This window comes from Choloepus didactylus, chromosome 7, assembly GCF_015220235.1.
Source record: "Choloepus didactylus isolate mChoDid1 chromosome 7, mChoDid1.pri, whole genome shotgun sequence".
NCBI lineage: Eukaryota > Metazoa > Chordata > Mammalia > Pilosa > Megalonychidae > Choloepus > Choloepus didactylus.
Window position 1 is genome coordinate 68,689,887 of NC_051313.1, and position 19,841 is coordinate 68,709,727.

A 19,841-nucleotide genomic window follows, 5' to 3' on the forward strand; every position below is an offset into this window, starting at 1 on the left:
ATTTTCTTTTAATTCTGGTGGTCCTTCAATGCAGTGTTCTATGTATTGAACACCCATGCTATTTTACCCTTGGATTTAAGGACAGCAGAGGAGTATTTAAGGTAGAATTACCTGACTCATAATTTATTAAGATCTGATTTAGCAGCCCTAAAATTGATTCCTACTCTCAATTACACAAAATGATTTAAAGTGTTTTTTACCATCTGCTAGCAAACATGTAATAACGTGTGATCGGTAGCATAAGGTGATTTTCATTATCTTATAAGATAATATTCATCTGCACATACAGCATCCAATGGTGATCATTAGGAAATAACAGATATGTCACAAGCACAATCTTAAAAATTAAATATTATCCTTGTTTAGCAAATTATAAGTAGATATAAATTTGCAATTCAATGAGGAGACCAAAATTAACTTTTAAGTCCCAAATGTTTACATTACAATCAAAACAATTTTATAAATTGCCCCTATTTTAAATTTCAACCTTGACTTCTAAGATAGGGATTTAAAAAAGGCCAAACTACAGTGGTAATTACAAAATATTTCATTTTATTAATAATTTATGTACAAATAAATTAAAGGAGTATGATACATTTGTACACTAAATTTAAATCCTACGAACTTTGAATGTCATCAAAAGTAACTAATCAGATTAATTTTCAGAATCACAGGTCAGCTCCTCAATTTCATCTTCACTATCAGAATCTTCATAAAATGAAATTGTGGCTTGAATTGGAAATTTTTTCAGAAGCGCTTCTGCTTCTTGATATAAGTAATCATAACACTTTGATTTTGGCCAAAATAGTCTGAAAGAAGCAGACAACATAATACGCTTTATTTTTTCACATTCAGAATCCTTACACTAATGAAATGAACAAATTTCAAGAATTCCATATATTTAACCATTGATTTATGCATTTAGATATAGCCTTAAGGTAAAGAATTTAAGTATGCTATTATCACAGCTTTCATGGCATCTATTTCTCAAGGTCTTAATAACTGGTTGATTTTTGTTTTTAAATCTTCATCCAAGCTGTAAACTGGATCAAACAAATTCACACTAAACCCTCTGTAAGCATAAAGTCAGGATTTAATTTACTTCAAGCACTATGGATATATTTATTCTTACCAGACACAGAAGAAGGTTTATCTTCCCATTTCCAATTCCTTTGGGAAAAAATGAATCTTACATCCACATTAAAAATTATGATGACAACCAATTTATAAAGACTACAAAATATTATGTTCTTTACCAAATGGCAAAACTCACCTAGAATCTTGCTTAAAACTTACAAATTTAACTCTTAGCTATAATTGTAGCCAATGTAAGTTTAGAAAAGTACAAAAAACAGTATCTTTAAATGTTTGTCCATACACTCATAACTTGAGGTTTTGGAAGGCTACCTCCACCCCAACCTTAATCTTATCCATCTGCCCTCTCTCCATCCTCTCACTGAACTCCAAATTAGGGGAGAAAAATAGCACCATATTGGAAAAGTTTGAGATAATGAAATTGGTTTTATATAAATATTTACATATAAACACGATTATCCAGGATTTCAAAAGTCTGAAAAATATTCATCTTGCTATCTGGTCTTCTAGTATTTTTCATTTAAGGAAAAGAAAGAAGGGATAAGGCTGAATCACCAACTACAGTGCAGTCATTTATTTTAGGGTCAATAGCCTAAAATAAATGTATTTGTATAGCCTTTGAGAGTTTCACTCTATTATAGCCCAAGATAATTGCTATTTATTACTGTGGCCCTGAATCCTAATGAAGGGAAGCTTACATTACGTTCTGTATACTCCACTTTAAAAGGAAGGAAAAAATAGGCAATGCAGTTTATAAATGTTTCCAGTAAAATTGTAAAAAAAAAATTGTCTCTAAGTTTGGTGCCTAAATAACTAACCATCATTCAGTCATTCAATAACTATTTTAGGGATCCCTTGTGCCTGACATAATTAAAAATTCAAAAATATATATCATGTTCTAGCTTCAAGAAGTTAACAACTAAGAAAAAACTCACACAACACTAGTCAACATAGAAAGTAATAAAAATAAAATAAACTTAGGATTATGAATAGATTGCAAAACTAACTAGTTTTGCTTATATAGGCATTGCTTATATAGGAAACACTTTTTTTCCATTATATAACTGGAACTGCCAAACCTTGAACTGCCAAACACAAAGAATACTGTTTAATCCTCACCACATTCTCCTAGAATTTCTAACTGTGGGCAATTTTTTTTTTCCAGGGACCCCATAATTTCCTGAATCCCAACCCCTATTCTAAATGGTTTTTCTATCTTTGTGAGATGCTGGCCTTCCCACAGGGTTTTGGTGAGAGTGATCTTCTCTTCTTTCTACTCCCAGAATGACCTGATCCACTGCCATGATTTCCCCAAATGTTCATTTACCAAAGGCTCCCAGGTCTGCTTTTCCAGTTAAGATCTTGACTCTAGGCCCCTGATTTATGTCCAGCTCTCTACTGGACATCTCTGTTTGGATGCCCCATATGCCTATTAAATATCATAAATGAAAAACTGGACCCATTATCTTGCTCCCATATGTGTTCCAAGTTCTCATTTCCAATATGTTAGTACAGAATTCACACATGGCCACCAGTCACAAATTTGGGAACCATTTCTGGCTTTTCACTTCTTCATCCACATATCCAATACATTATAAAGCCTAATCTATTTTGCCACCTAAGTATTCCTCAAATTCACCCAATCCCACTTCCAATGCCTAAAAATGACCATTATTTCTTGCCTGAACAACGGTAATAGCTTCCAATTTAGTATTACTTTGGGCCCTTTAACTAAGCCTATATACCACTTCCAGAGTGATTTTTCTGAAACATAAATCTGATCACACCACTCTTCTGGTTAAAATCCTTTCCATAACCCCCAATATCACCTATAGAATCAAGTCCACAGATTCCCAACACCGCATATAGGATAAGGACAAAACTCTGCACCAAGAGTTTTGATCAAGATCTGGCCTTTGGCTGGAATCACCACTGCTTCACACACCCACAGTCCAGCTCCCAGAAGGAGTCCTGCTATTCCCTGACCCTGGATTTCCTTTCCTATGCTATTTCTTCTTCCTGCCCACCCATCCCCAACCACAGTCCCCCAGCCATAGGTCCAGTTAAATTTTCAAGACTCAGCCAAGTGACTATAACCTATGACACACACCCTCCCTGACCCTTCCCCATTCCCTCTGGCAGAGTTGGACACTTCATGCCCTGAAAACACTATTAGAACACTTGCCATGGAGCTGTAATTATTTTTTTCCTCTGTACTTGCCATAAACATAGCCATAATATTGACTGCTATGTGCTATTTATAAACACATACACATGTTACAAACATATCAGCTATTCATTTAACAGCTCACCAATTCCTCTCTAATTCCTTATTGTACATTAACTTTTAACCTTTTTTATTATCCCTATTAATCTTTAGGATTTTCATTATATTTCCATTTTTCTCTTACAAATCAAGCTGCTGTAGAACTAACATTGTGAACCCCATTCTTCCTTCTGGTTTGCAAGAAAATAAGAACGTATACATTCTGCCTGGTGTGGAGTCAAATTCATTAGGACCCTTCAGCATTAAAAAGAATAGAAACAATTTTGCAAGCACAAGATGTCACCGTTCTACTTTTACTTTATTATCCACTTTCCCTCTTCATTAAGCCTTTACTCAGTAGGCACTGATTGGCAATTCTTTTAAGTGGAACGTGAACTCCTACAGTTTTCGCCTCATTGAGTAAATAGACCTCTGGGAGAGAAAAGATAAAGTAACCCCGAAGATAGGTTTTCCAAGAGAGACACACTGCATGTCCAACTGCTGAGCTGGGCTTTGCGATACCCCTAACCCTTCTGTGGGGCTGGAGGAGTGGGAGACCTTCAGCGAGGCCTGTCACTCACCTGACTGGATGTCGGTATTGGGAAAGCTTTCCCCAGGCTTCAATCTTACCGGGGCTATCCGACATCTGGGGACGAAAGAGGATGAATCTCAGTATCACCCACCTCTTTCTAGAAACCGGGAACATGCGCGACCCCAGGGAATGTGACCCCGGGGCTCTCAGTGGCCTCGCTCCCGGCACGATGCGTTTGGTCAAGTCGCTCAGGAGGACACACCCGTTGCACCAGCACCCGGCAGGGTCCGCGGCAAGCGGAATCTTAGCCAGGTTCAGGCCAGATGCGTGTCATCCTCCCGTCCCGCGTCCCCTGCCCTACGCAACACTCTGCTACGCGAGGCTTACTCACCGCCTCCTCGGCATAATGCGGCGACTCCTGCTCTTTCTTGCTTTGGCGGTCAACCCACGGTCTCCAGAAGTTAATAGATCTGAGAGGTGGGAAGCACAAGCCGCGCAGGAGACGTGAGCCCAAGCCTGGGAGAATCAGCCCCAGCGGAGCGCGGGCACGGGGCGGGGTTGGGGCGGGGGGAGCGGAGGGGAGGAGCTGGGGTGGCGCGCGCTAGAGGGTCGCTTGGGTGGGAACTTGTAGGGTCGTGCCGAGAAGCAGTACCCGGAGTCCGCGTCCCCACGCCGAGTCTGGCCGCCGGGAGCCGCAGGCAGCAGGCGACGGCAGCGCGCGCACTCGCCGGCTCCGCTCTCCGATCTCTCCGCGGTCTCCATGGCGCTGCACCGCACCACGAAACTCCGCTAGTAGTTCTTCCGCAATCCTCGTTCCTTCCGCCAGGCTAGTGCCCTGAGCCTTTATATAGCCCTCGAGGGCTGATGCATATTTAGAGGTTCGCTCCATCTCCACCCCTGTCTCTGCTGCTAGCAGCATAAACAAAAAGGCTGAGCGTGAATGCACATCGGGGTGAACCCGGGGTGTGAACGCGTGCAACTCCCAAATGGCCCGGGAAGGGGTTTTGTCGAGTGAGTGTAAATCGCTCTTCAACACATGGCTGCGGTGAAAAACAACATTCGCCCGAGCAGCCAATTTCCATGTAAAAAGGCTAGGAGGGGATAAAATTAAGCGGTTCTACACATTTTGTGTATTTCTGCAAAAAGGCCAAGTGAACGGTAATTGCTTGACTCACCGGTGTCTGAAAGCTTTTTGGCCTTTGGTAAACGCAAATGGCTCTGCAAGCTGTGTTCCAAAAACTGGGATGCAGGCTAAAATTAAAAGGAATGTCCTTAACTCCTTTACTGGCGTAATAAAAGAACGAATGGTTGGACTCCTTAAGAAAGGGATGTTGGGTTTTCTTGTTTAATGTTCCAGCTGACTACGTTCATACCTATGTCTATTATTATTTGATGATAATAAAAATTACTAGCAACAGGAGATGAATTGTAAAAAATTGAATGTTATAGTCAAGAGGGCCAGAGACTGGAGTCACGGGGATATATAAATGTAGGCATATAACTCTATATTATCTTCCAATATCTTTGTTGCTTTTTCCCAAGATCTTATCACAAATGAATTAGCTCTCATTTATCTACAGAGGCCCATTAAACCTGGAAAAAAGTGTATGCTTCAAAGGAAAGATGATATATAAATGTTATGAATTTTTTCAAAATGTCATAAATAATGGAACCTTGAATTTAAACTCTAGTGTCTCTGCTATTCTTTCAGTTACTAATAGGAATATAATCCATCTTATAGCCCTACAATGATCTACCCCCAGGAAGTAAGATACGATTTGCTCAGATAGTAAAATCAGTAAGGATATATACCTAATGCATGTCTCACCTCAGTGCCCTAAAATTATTGTTATACTAAATAAAGTAAAACATACAGAATCCTTGTTACAGTGCCTGACACATAGTAAGTCTTCAACAGATGTTATTTTTAAAAATATAACCCCTTAATAGATGCTATCTGATGAAATGTTTCATTTCGGTTCCATAAACATCTTTGGAGATGTCTTTAATGAGCCAAGTACTGTGCTTTCCAGATATAATGGTGAATAAGCTATTCCCTGTAACCCCAAGAAGATTACATTCATTATAATCTATGGCCATTACAATAGCCATACAAAGAAAGAACTTTAAAAAGTGACATGTTCAGTAGCAACAGCACATTTAAGGCACAGGAGTAGCACAAGGGAGGGAATAAAAGTCTGAGAGAACCAGGAAAGGCTCCTTAAAGCAAATGAAACCTAAACTGATATTTTGAGAATGATAATCAAGAAATAGTATTGTCTGTTTGGGGGAGGTAGGTAGGAGGCACATCAGGGCTCCTCAGGGTCGGCTTTTGCTGGAGCAGAGATGTGGTTGAGGACATAGAAAGGGGTCTGACTATTATGAACCTAGTATGCCATGCTAAGACATTTTGACTTTCTTCTGTAAGTAATGGTGAAAGATTTTAAGCAGGAGACTGGCATGGTCAAAGTTTGTATTTTAGAAACATCACCCTGGTGATCACACAGAAGATGGATTTAAGGAAGACTCAGGAGGCCATTTAAAAGGTAACTGCAGTAGTCCAGCCAAGAGATAATGAGAAAATGTGTACTAAGGATGGAGAAGAAAGGACAGATTGGAGGGATACTTAGGAAAAAGAATGTACAGAACTAATTGAATCATAAATTGTGGGTGGACATGAAAGCGAAGTCTAGATATAGTCTCAGGTTTCTAGCCTGATTAAGTGGGTTTTGATAGTGATGGCTCCAACAGAGAAAGGGGACAAGAAATATAAGGGAAATAGCAAGTGAAATGCGGTATTTTTGTTTTGTTTTGTTCTGTTTTGTTGTTTGTTTGTTTGTTTTTGGTAATTGTGTGCAGGGGGAAAATAATGACCTTGGTTTTGGACCTTGAATCAGCCAGAATGGGCAGGGTAACGTGGCAGTAACAAACAACTCCAAAAATCTCACATGCTTAAAACAACTGAGATTAATTTCTCAATCATATTTTATTTTGGGTTAGTGGGAGTTCTATGCCACATTGTCTTCATTTAGGGATGCAAATTGATGAAGACTTTTCCTTCTTGAATGTTTCCAGTTATCATAGCAGTAGGAAGGGAATAAAATGACTTGTTTGCCAGTTCTTAAATGCTTCTGCGCAGAAGTGGCACACATCATCTCTGATACATTTCATTGGCAAAAACAAGTTACTTGCAACACCTAATAAAAAAGGGTCAGGGAAGTGCAATTCCACCTTATGCCCAGAAACAGTCGAAGCAGAAATACTCAGCGTAAGAGTACCACAATCAGCCCTTCCAGCCACTGAATATTCAGTTTACTTTCCTTCCGGCATATAAAATACAGTGACACTAAGGAAAGCAGCACAAAAGAGATCTAATGGATTTTATAAGGCTTAGTATCACATAGGTGAAGAAGATATTCAGGGAACAGACAGAAATATGAGGTCTGAGGTTCAGTAGACAATTGAGGGCTAAAGATTTTAACGTGAGTGTCATCAGCAAAGAAATGGTAATTAAAATGTTGAGAATTAATTTGTTTTCCCAGGGAAATTTTGGAGCATGAGAACAGGACCAAGGACAGAGTCTCAGAAAACATTTGATTGTAAGGTTAGAGAGTATTCAAAAATGAAAGGTGGGAGAAGAGAATCAGTAGAACAGGTGTCATGGAAACATGGGATGAAAGAATTCCAGGAGGGAACGTCCACGGCATTAAGTGCCAGCAAGAGGTCAAATAAGTTAAGGACAAGGGTTAACTGGATTTAACAATTGAAGGGTTTTAAGTGACTTTAGAACAATAACATCTGAGTTATAGGGACACAAACTTTTTTACAACAAATTAGAGTGGATGGGAGGTGAAGAAATAAAGACAAGGCATGGAGGCCACCCTTTTGAGAAGAAAAAACAGAGAAAAGGAGAATGCTGGGTCAGTAGATGTGTTTGTTAATATGGTGGAAGAGACAGAAGTATGTTTATAAAAAGAGGAGAGGCCTCTGGAGAGAGTGGGCTGGATGATGGCTCAGGTCCCAAAGGAGGAAGGAGGAAATGATCTTAGATCAGTAGACATGGAGGGTCGCCTCTGAGGCTCTAGAGAGTTCATCAGTGAGGACAATGATGCTGGTCTGGGAACACCTGAAAAACAAGTTTAATCAAGGTTATTACTAGATCTGACCTGAGGAAAGAAGGGTGTAATGTGATGACGAGACATAAATATGAGAGAAAGTCCCATGACTAGAAGGAAAGGGGGGGGGGCAATTAATTAAAATACAGCAATTAATTAAAATTTAAGTAAATTGATAAATAGAATATAGATTATTAGAGCAGGAATGGGGAAGCTGATTCTCAGAGTGGCAAGGTCAAAATGCCATTTTGGGGATTTTTTGTTTGTTTGTTTGTTTTTGCATAATTTATCATTTCCATCTAAGATGGAATCTCTTAGCTATATTATGCAAGCAAATGTCAATTTTGAATTGTGTCCCAAGAAGAAAAAGACAGTACAATTTCCAAGGAAATTATATTCATTAATTTAGGCCAGGTATACTTCTTGAGCAAACTTTATGCAGTATGAGGATGTAAAGTTTTATAAAATGAATATAAAGAAATATAGATTCATAAAATAACATAATGAAGGACACAATTTATTCATATTATATTTTTAGATTACTCCTAGAACTTCTTTCTATATGGCGTTCCACTGATACATTTAAAATATGTGCTTTATATAATATATAACATATCAACATGTTTTTCATAACACACAAATGAGGCAGACAAACCTACATAATCCATTAGGACTAAAGATCTAAGAAACTTAATTAATTCAACAAATATTTCTTGAACAGCTGCCATTTATCAGTATAAGATATGTCAGTGAACAAAACAGGCAAAAATCGCTACCTTCATGGACTTTACGTTCTAACAGATATCCAAGCCACCAAGCTTTATATTTTACCATGAGAAAGTACTATAAATTCACCTTACACATGCATGTGTACCTAACATGCTTTTATTTTTTGATCTTTGGATATTTACATGATTATAAGATGAAGGAAGTTTTTGATCTTTGGATATTTACATGATTATAAGATGAAGGAAGTCAGCATGCCCTGGAGAAAGGGCACTTCCTTGACAGGGAAGAAGGGAAGAGATCAAGACTACATTAAAAAAAAAAAAAAAGGACATGTGCAGCTATATTATCCAGAAAATAATAACCAACAAAAGGGAAAATTAGAGCTTGAACCGGGCTCCATACCCCCACCTTTTTTTTTCTGCAAAAAATTTCTTTGTTTACACTTGGTTCATGGCTTGTTAGAGGGCTGCAAGGTGGTTGGTTAAAAAGATACCTTTTGGAACTGGATCGATGTTCGAATGAGATGCTTCAGGGCCCCAGAAGCTTTGAACAACCAGCAAGAATTGGCAGAAACATCTTTCTCAAAGCTCCAGAAAATAGTTCAAGGACCTCAGTAACAGGGTGAGGGCTGAATCAAGAAAAATGTTACTTAAACAGTAGGATTTCCTGGTGCCCTGGTTGGTCCGTCTATCATCCCTCACTGGCTTGGCACAGAATTGGCCCAGTCCCAGTGTAAGTCCCTAGTTCCAGTTATGTAGGGAGCAGAGTAACCCTGTACACATAGTGGGAGCATATATGTCTGGCACAATCTGTCCTGTGGTTGTCCCAAGGTTGTCCAGAGGGACTTGCCATCCCAGAACTTGCCTTTTGTGTAGAAGGCAGCTCATCGAGCTCTCTTATGCAATGCTGTGGGAGAGCAGTCAAGTGGCTGTCTGGGGCAAAGGATTGCTGGCTTTAGGACATACAGTACAGGGCATGCCACATCAAACAGATGACTTAAGTTGGGATATTGTATGTATAAACCATTACCATTGATCTGCTCTGTCTTCTCATGCTGTGGTATAGAAAAAAAAAAAGAATGTTCTTGAGTTTGTATGTTTAAAAAAGTAATCTTTTTACATTTTTACAAAAAAAAAAAAAAAGGACTCTGCAAATGGAGGGTCACACATGCATGCTCAAGATAAGACACACAAGCAGAAAGGATCAGGGAGGCCCCTAAGCATTGGCTTGCAATTATTCTCATTGTATGGATAAGCCCTGCAGGAGAGCAATTGCACAGGTCAATCTGTAAACAATGGGAAAGCTTTTCTTTCTTCCCTTCTTTTTTTTTTTTTTTTTGTTAGCTCCTAGCATTCAAGGAAAGCTGTCTCATAACACTAGCTGAGACAATCACGTTCGAGTCCAAATTCTGGTGATAATGCTCTCTATCAATAGAGAGAAAGAAATTTTGAAAAGGAACCAAATAGAGCTGAAGACCACAGTAACAGAAATTAAAAATTCCCTAGAAGGGTTCAGCAGCAGTTTAGAGCTGGCAGAAGAAAAAAATAGTGAACCTAAAGATAAGACAATTGAAATTATTCAGTCTGAGGAGCATAAAGAAGAAAGAACGAAGAAAAGTAAGCAGAGCCTAAGAAACCTGTGGGATGCCATAAAGTATACTAATACTCACATCATGGAAATCCCAGAAATAGAAGAAAGAGAGAAAACTGCAGAGAGAATATTCAAAGAAATAATGGCCGAAAACTTTCCAAATTTAATGAAAAAGATGAATGTACACATCCAAGGCACTCAGTGAACTCCAAACAGGACGAACCCAAATAGACCCACCTGTGGTATATTATAATCAGACTATTGATGCCACAGATAAAGGGAAAATTCTGAAAGCCTCAAGAGAGAAGTAACGTGTTACATACAATGGATCCTCAATAAGAGTAAGTGCCAATTTCTCACCAGAAACCATGGGTGCAAGAAGGCAGTGGGATAATATATTTAAAGTGCTGAAAGCAAAAAATATTCTTGCCAACCAAGAATTCTATATGTGGCAAAACTGTTCTCAAAAATGAGGGTGAGATTAAGACATTCCCAGATAAACAAAAGCTGCAAGTTTGTCACTACTAGACCAGCTGCTACAAGAGATACTGAAGAAAGTTCTGCAGTTTGAAAGGACAATAGACAATAGATTGAAACTGCATGAAGAAATAAAGATCCCCAATGAGGATAATGACATGGGTAAATACAAATGCCAGTACAATTGTATTTTTGGTTTGTAACTCCACTTTTTACTTCCTGCAGGATCTAAAAGCAAACACTTAAAATGTAATGAGAAATCAGTGGTTTGGGATTTATGAGGTATAAACATGTCATTCGTGACAAGAACTACATAAAGGTGGGGGGCTGGAGGGATATAGGAACATAGTTTGTGCATACTATTGACATTAAGTTGGTATCAAAGCAAATGAGAGCTTTAGAATGTTAAATTTAAGCCCCATGGAAACCACAAAGAAAATGCCAGAGATTATGTAAGCTCATAGACACAGAAATTAGAGTACGAGTTATCTGAAGCAGGGAGCAGGGGAATTTAATACATAATGGATGTAGGGTTTCTCTTTGTGAGATGGGAAAATTACAGTAATGGAAGGTGATAATAGTACCACAATATTGTGAATGTGATTAATTCCATTGAATGGTATGCTTGGGAGTGGTTGAAATGAGGAAGTTTATGTTGTACATAACACAACTGAAAAAAAAAGAAAGAGCAACTAAAGAGACAATAATAATTAAATTCAATGCATAGTCCAGAATGGGATCTAGCAAGGGAGGATAAAAGGCTCAAAGGGACATTATTGGGGCATCTGAAAAAAATTGGGATATAAACTGTAAGCTTTATAACAATGTTCAATTTCTTGAACTTGATAACTGCACATAAGTGACTATCCTTGTTCTTAGCAAATGTACATGTTAGTGTTTAGGGTACAAGGAGCATGAGATATATAACCTACACTCAAGTGTTCAGAAAATGGATAGATAAAATGATATGACAAATATGGCAAAATGTTGAAATTGGTGGATTTGGGTATTTGTAGGGGGGTGAGGTATGTTGGAGTTCTCTGTATGGGGTTTTTGTAACTTTCAAATAACTGTCCTATAAGTTTGAAAGTAAGTTTCAAAGTTACAAAAAAAAAAAAAAAAAAAAGATGCTTCCTGGCTGGAGGGAGGGGTTCCGGCTGAAGCCTGGATACCAGGGGAATGCAGAGGGCTCCCCAAAGGCCTCTGGGCTCAGAAGTCTTCTAGTCATGCTTGAGAGTGAACATTTTGAAGAGATATTTGCCCAGACTGGCCTGGATCAGCCAGCCTATGGAGGTTGGTCAAGTGGTCACCCATCTTCTTGATGAATTTTACCTCTTTGTCTCGGAAATGGCTTTCCCGGATTCACAGAGGTGAGGGTCTATGTCCGTAGGACACAGAGCATGCAGATCCAAAAGGGCCTGGTTCAGCTTCTTCTCCAGCATCATGGGTGCTTCCATGGCATCCAGAGTTTTACTCCCTTATCTTGGGATGGCTTCTGCATATCCTGGAAGAGGCAAGGCAGTCACACTGGTTTTGCATTTTCAAGAGATGCTTGACTCCCTGGCATTTTCTCCTTCACCAACTTACAGAAAAAGTGGTCCATGCTCTCTGGAGCCACATTATCACGGTCAAAATAGAAGCCCAGAGAGAGTATAGGAGGCCCACAGATGCAGATTGACCAGATGGTTGATGAAGGCCTCCAGTTTGGGGGAATAATTCTGATGGATCTGGGAGTTCATGGTTGGTTAAACAATGAGGAACCAAAAAAAAAAAAAAAATTGGGTTAGGTGGTCCTGGAGGCAGGGAATGGTTGATAAGATAGTCCTAGAAGTCGCAACCAGAGAGGAAGTTGGAGGATGGTTGAAGCTGAAGAGTGGGAAGTCCCTAGGTCTGTTCCATACAAACACTATTGGAGCAAGAGACAGATCCGTAGGACCACTGGGCATACTGTCTGGGCCTCCATTTTGAATGTGACTTGGTGTTCCCCCCTCTTTCCAATGGACAACATGACCTTAGCTAGGATATGACTTATTCCCTACTTAGAGACTGAGGTGAGGAACAGAAGTGTGAAGGAATGAGGGGAATATAATGACTCACAGCTGCTATTGCCACCATGGCCCTCCTGAATAATGCCCGTTTTGCTTGACACAAAAGCAGGGCTAGTCTCAGATCACATACATCCCCTCTTACCCATGATTTTATGGTTATTATTTAAGAAAAACTGTAATATCTGCCTAATTGCTAGATTCCTTGTGAAAAGATTGTTCTCCTTTCCAGGTAAGTATTCATTTATGTCTAAATGCCAACAGACATAACAGAGTCAAATTTATTAAAGTTTTTGATATTTTATTTCAATTACGTAATTATGTTTTCAGACAGAACAGTAGAAAAAAGTGAATATAAAACCATAAACATGATGTATGTGAGGGATCTTTATGGGATGATGGAAATGTTCTAAAATTGGATTGTGGTGATGGTTGTACAACTCTAAATTTAAATTTACTAAATGTTTAACTTTTACAGTTAAAATGGATGAATTTTATGATGTGCAATATATAGCTCAGGGTAAAAAGCTTAAATATCACATTAAAGGATAGATTATTAAAAAAAAAATTTTTAATTAGAAAAATTGTATGTTTACCAAAAAATCATGCAGAAAATACGGAGTCTCCACATACTCTCCCCTATGATTAACACTAAAGATTAATTCTTAACTGTACTTAGTCTGGGCTTGAAGAACTAAACATCACAGTCAGAATCAAGCCTATTTTAAATGTTTCTGATTCATGGTTTTTAAAAACGTTCATCCTTTGTAGACATAGAGGTTGTTATGATGTCTATTATAACATTAGAATTTGTTTTAAAGCATACATTATATTTACACTAGTATCTGGGCAGTTCTAGGTAGTTTTACTGTTGTGCAGTCTCTTGGAGGCTCTATGTGGATGCACTGATTTGTGGTGATGGGAGCAAGTTCTTTAGACAAGATTATATTGACTCTCCAGTAAGAACCAAGGCCTCCAAGCTAGCAAGTGCATTTCTTACTGTCAGGTCTTTGTCAGTAAAGTCTCCACTATTGCTAATTTGCCAGAAATGAGGACTTCACTCTGGGGCCACTGTGAAAGGATCATTTGCATAACTCTAGCTTGAGTTTAAATAAAGCAAGTATGCTAATGTGACTAGGAATTTCATTTTACAGTAGATTGTTAGAAGGTTAACACATGAATGTGTCTAAGCTTACTAATAAGCTAAAATATTGTATTTTTTCATGTAAATGCATGGGAACTTCTGTGGTCAAGATTTTATGCCAATAAAATCTCATTTGAGATAATTGATTATTTAATGGAAGGTTTTTTTCAGTTTCAGGATCAGATTTTTAGTGAAAGGTAGGTAGCATTTCCAAACTTCAGGCATTTAAGAATCTTCCCAGGAATAAGATAAAGATAGCAGTTGTGTTAAAAACTGACTTAGAACTGAGCAGGGCTAGTGTGTGTTGTTTTAAACCAAGAAGGTGCTCACAGATGGCTCAGAGAGAGATTTAACAAGTCTGTGCTAATCACACTCATACATGGGAATACCTCCATTGAAAACAACCAGCCAGATTTAGTTGTGCCACTCAAGTAACTTTCTTAGTTGGTTAATAACATCAATAAAGGATAATATTTAATGGCTTAAAATATTCCATGCTTCCTATTATAGTTAAAATTGGATGTGTTGTTAAAACCGTAATGAGAGTTCCTGAGAAGTGGTTCCAACTCAAATTATATTGAAGGTATAAAAATCTTCGTAAGTTTAGCTTTGGACAAAAATCTATTGCTTTACTCTAGGCATTTTTGAACTTCTGTGTTAGCCACAGATAGGTTAATTTTCCATACCTAATAAATTATATAAAATAAAACTACACTATATAAAACACTATATAAAAGTTGACCCATCTCTCATAAGATTAATCTGTCCCGTTATAAAATTATATTTTACCACAGCTGACACCTTATGCTAAATGTCCATTAACTATATAATTTTAATATCTTTTGCTATTAAATGTCAGTGGCCAAAATCTGATACAAACCAAGACTTAATTTTAAATTTTGCTTTCAGAATATAATAGAGAGATGATTCAGAAAAGAAAACTAGATTTAATTAACAAATATCTGTGGATTGCCAGCTAAGTGCCAGGCACAGTAATAAGCTTTGGGTCTACAATATAGAATAAGACTAACATGTTTTCCAGCTCTCGTAGTGCTTACGTTACAGTTGGGAGACAGAAAGTAAACAAATAAACAAAAATGATAATTACAGATCTGTGAAAAAGCTATAGACAGAACTAGAGGTGTGATTTAATAGAAAATAATTTGAGGCCTCTCTTAACCAGTGTGGTCAGGAAAAGTCTCTCTGAAGAGATGACGTTTGAGCTGAGACTTGAAGGGCAAATAACAGAGGACTGTTTCCTAACTGGTCTATAAATTATTCCTACATATAGGCCAGATTATATCAAATCATAGCAGACAATATCTATTTGCCATGGTTGGCTCAAACCATTACTAGGAGACCAGACAGGCAGTGCCTGGTTGTTGCAGAGAAAGGAGGCCATATTGCAGAATCATTTTCTATATTTGTTTCTGAATTTTATTAATTACTTGGATCAGAGAATGAAATTTCTATGCTTTAAATATGTAATGAGTCCCAGTTTAATGGGAGGACCAAATTTTGACTAAAAGTGTTAAATTTAAAATGTGGGATATAGTAATATGTTAGTGATGACAAGTGCATGGCAATTCAAGTAAGGAAATAAAAAAGTAGTTGTATGAGATTGAGTAGAACTGATTTTTCATTACTATGAATGAAATATATAGGAATTGATAGGCAACTACAAGCTAAGGATGAGCTATCAATGTAGATTTAAGAAAACAAGGTTTTGTATATCTTTAAAACTGCTAGGCATTTATTTGACTCTCAATAATTACTGATAAATTGACAGAAGGAAAACAGGCAAGTTTTATCATCTTTATAAAACTCTGACTTTACTCCATTATCCCTTGATAGAATTAGTTCTTGCAATGAGACATTCCAGTCGTCATAATTGCGCAGATCCTACTGGTTGCTTTCCCCACAGCCATTCCTCACGCCCACCCTCATACTTTCTAAAAGAACCCCAATTTTGTGCAGGTATCAAGAGGCCAAATGCTTTGGGAAAGCCTAGTTCCCTCCTCAGCCACAAAGAGAACATCATGTTTGGACCTGGCCGTGATTACCTCAGTCTCTTGCCAGTGATTGGCTTAAGCAGTCATGTGATCCAATTCTGACCAATAAGACCTGAAAAGGAGTCAGGGGTGGGGATGGCAGTGCTTGTGGGAAAGGTCTGTCTTGTTACCTAAAAGCAAGGAATACTTCCTGTTCTACCTCTCAGTCTTGTATCTACTTTAGATGCCAGGATCTTGGGCTCTGTAGGGGAATCATCCTTGGTGAGCCAACATGCTGAAACTAGAAGATAGGCAGGAAGGAAAGATCCTGGGAAGTTTTTGATGTTGTACCTATCAAATAACTATCTGTGGAAATAGCCAACATCTGAATTTCTTTTTAATATTTGAAGATAAATTTACTTATTTTAATTTTAGCTTCTTTTAGGTAAGTTTTAGTTATTCACAGCTGTATGCATTCCCATTCAGTGACGACTTCTATTCTTGAATATTATTCAATGGAATAACTGAGCATACATAGTCTTTTGTAATCCAAACAGGCAATTGATTTGGTGTTTCAATTTTGATAGAAAGTCAAGCTAACCTCTATGGCAATGGAATAAGTTTTTACAGTGGCACACTCTCTGTGATACAACTTGTTATCATTATCTAGTTGATCCTAAAAATCTTCATTGTAGGAAAAAATGCTATTTAGTAATTCCCTCTTTGAAAGATAAAGTTGAAATTTACCAAGCAACGTATCTTCTGTTACAGTGGTTCCCAAATCTTTTGACCCCAGCACTGCCTTACTGTCTTAAAAACTGAGGAATTTTTCAAAACAAAAAGTTAAACCAAAAATCATTGAGAAGCCCAAAGACTTTTGGTTTATGTGAATATCTATCAATATTTACTGTATTCAAAATTAAAACAGAAAAATTTAGATTACATATCTATTTATTAATTCTTTTAAAATAATAACCCATTACATATTAATAAAATATTTATATGAAAATTTCTATTTTTCAAAACAATTTTCTTTTGCAAATCTCTTTAATGTCTGGCTTAATTCTTATATTTGCTTTGCATTCAACCTTTTGCAATATGTTGAAAAGTATATAGAAAAATATACAGCCTCACACAGAAATGTTTGGCAAAGGGAGGACTTTATGGACCTCCTAAATGCATTCTGGAGATTCCCAAGATTAGTTCTGAGATCACGCTTTGGGAATTGCTGATCTAAGATGACATAACCAGAATACACTAAGACTTTGAGAAAACATGCTGTGCTGTTTTTTTATATTGTCAAAAAATTTCACTTAACAGAATTATAATGAATATAGCTGACTCATTCTGTTATGCAACTAAATCTTATCTTTAAAAGTTTCTGAAAGCAGATGGCCGCCATGTTGCTTTGTGGGGCACTGAGAGCACATAACCTACGAGAGGCCCTAGAATGCAGACGAGGATGTGACAGTGAGTTTGGAGTGGCAGTAGAAGAGCCAAATGGAAACTCTTAAGCTGAAGGAAGCTAAAGCATTTAAAAACATATTAGATGGACTAAAAAAAGACAGCAGCAGCAGATCATGGTATACCCCAGCAGTCTGTTTTCCAGTCTATATGGCCACTTCCTAACCCACAGTCCCACCCAAGGATTCTCAGTTTCAGGAATAAGATTTCGTAAAAACTTCCCTCCTGGTGGTGACTCTTCCTGCCACCTTCTTGAGCGCTGTATTATTTCTTGGTAATAAAAATTCCTGTGAGAAAAAAAGAAGGCAGTATTAACATTTATTATACTGCATGTTCTAATGTATTTCCAAAAATACCTGCATTGTAAAATAAAAAATACACACTTGAAATACAAAAAAAAAAAAAGCTTCCAAAAGCAAATTCATGAGAAGAAAGACTAAATGAGAAGAAATGAGCTCAGAATTAATTATGAAATACTATATCTAGTGGTCATTAGTAGTTCTCCAGTTATTCTGGGATGCTCATTCTGGATACATAAAAGGGTTGCACTTCTTGTCCCTTAAAGTTAAGTGTACCCATGCAACTTCTTTAGCTAATGATATGTGAATGGAAGTGATAAGTCTCATTTCTGAAAGGAAGCCTTAAGAACCAATGAGCAATTTGTCGTGTTCCTACCCTCCTTGTCTAGATGGAGGAGTTTCCATCAGCCTGAGTTGGGAAGATATGGAGCAGAGCCCCCTGATGACCAGAAATAAACCTTTGTTGTTTTAAGCTAGGGAGATTTTTTTTTTTAATGCACTAGTGAGATTTTAGAGTTGTTTGTTCTTGCTGCCCAACTCAGTCTGACTTGCCTGATTAATTAATGAAGAATCCCATGAAAGCAAAGAGTAGCATCATAAAATTCTCTCTATAATTTTAACAGACTGGAATACCATAGAAGAATTGTATTGCATTTGACCAAACATTATAGGGCAAGAAATATACTGAATGTGACCTTTGAAACAAAATATAATGTCACACCTAGCTGCAAGGGAAGCTGGGAAATTAAGCCTTTATGGTAAGCAACCTTATACCAACCTAAAAATCAGGGGTTTTGCTACCAAGGAAGAATGAAGGAATGAATATTGGGGTGGCAACTAGCAGATTCTGCCATACTGTTCTATAGCAGACACTACTTAAAATCACATGGAAGAAATTTTATGAACAGAATAATTGATAAAGTACATGGTCCCCTACCTTTATAGTTACAGGCTCATTGGGCTCTGAGAATCTTGAGCTATCTTGCTTTAAACATCATAGTGGATAGGGTTTGGAAGCAGTTTCTCTAAGCTTCAGAAAAGATAAATGACTGAATAAATAGATCTATTGTGACCACTCTTACTCATCTAATTCCACCTGGGAAAGATTATATCAGAGAGACAGTCTACTGGTGATAGTCTTTTATTTTTAATATCTTTTAATATTGTATAATTTCAAACTTACAGAAAGGTTGCAAGAACTCCCACATGTCTTTTACCCAAATCTACCAATTGTTAAACATTTGTCCCATTTGCTTTATCTTACTCTCTATTTCTATATACATATATTTCTCTGAACCATTTGAGAATAAGCTGCAGACATCATGCTCCTTAACCCTTAAATATTTCAATGTGTATATCCTAAAATCAAGGGCATTCTCTTTCAAAACTGCAGCACAATAAACAAAACCAGGAAATTCAGCATTGATACAATACTATTCTGTAATCCACAGACAACAATCAATGTCACCAGTTGCCCCAGTAATGTCTTTTATATCTTTTTAAATTTCTTGGCCCAAGATCTAATCCAGATCATATATTGAATTGAATTTGCATGTCTCTTTAGTCTCTAATCTGTGACCGTCCCTCAGCCTTTCTTTGTCTTTCATGACCTTAGCATTTTTTAAGAGTACTAACTAGTTATTTTGTAGAATGTTCCACAATTTGAGTGCATTTGATGTTTCTTCATGATTAGATTTAGGTTCTGCAAATTTGGGAGGAATAACACAGCAGCTATGTTTTATTTTTCTCAGTGCATCCTAACAGGTAGCACATGATATGACTTTGTTCCATTATCGATGATATTAATTTTAATCACTTGCTTAAGGTAATGTCTGCCAGGTTTCTACACTGTGAAGTTATTTTCTCTTTGTAATTAATAAGTAGTTGTAGGGAGATACTTTGAGACTATGTAAATATCCTGTTTCTCATCAACCTTTAACCTGCTACTTTTGGCATGCATTGTTTATTCTTGTCTAACTCAATTATGATGGTTGCAAAATGATGCTGTTCCTAACTCCATCATTCCTTCTATATTTATTAGTTGGCATTATGGGCTATAGTATTTTGATAAAAAAAATCCAGATCTCCTATCAT

General features: G+C 37.4%; 1 protein-coding gene and 1 pseudogene across 1 annotated transcript; both read right to left on the bottom strand.

Moving 5' to 3' along the window:
- Positions 1-589: 589 nt before the first annotated feature.
- RIPPLY2 (ripply transcriptional repressor 2) lies at positions 590-4,655 on the bottom strand. The gene is made up of 4 exons (XM_037844654.1): positions 4,546-4,655; positions 4,285-4,363; positions 3,943-4,007; positions 590-809 (listed from the first exon to the last, which is right to left on the bottom strand). Exons 1-4 carry the CDS (start codon positions 4,653-4,655, stop codon positions 656-658), a joined length of 408 nt encoding a protein of 135 aa, XP_037700582.1. The 3' UTR covers positions 590-655.
- Positions 4,656-4,765: 110 nt separating this feature from the next.
- On the bottom strand, positions 4,766-12,543 carry LOC119540604 (annotated as a pseudogene).
- Positions 12,544-19,841: the final 7,298 nt, after the last annotated feature.

Excerpts from the sequence above, each read along its gene's own strand:
- RIPPLY2 (XM_037844654.1), bottom strand. The coding sequence starts at position 4,655 with ATGGAGACCGCGGAGAGATCGGAGAGCGGAGCCGGCGAGTGCGCGCGC. Across the intron at positions 4,364-4,545 it reads CGTGGGGACGCGGACTCCGG|ATCTATTAACTTCTGGAGAC; the intron begins GTACTGCTTCTC and ends CCCACCTCTCAG. Across the intron at positions 4,008-4,284 it reads CGCATTATGCCGAGGAGGCG|ATGTCGGATAGCCCCGGTAA; the intron begins GTGAGTAAGCCT and ends TTTCGTCCCCAG.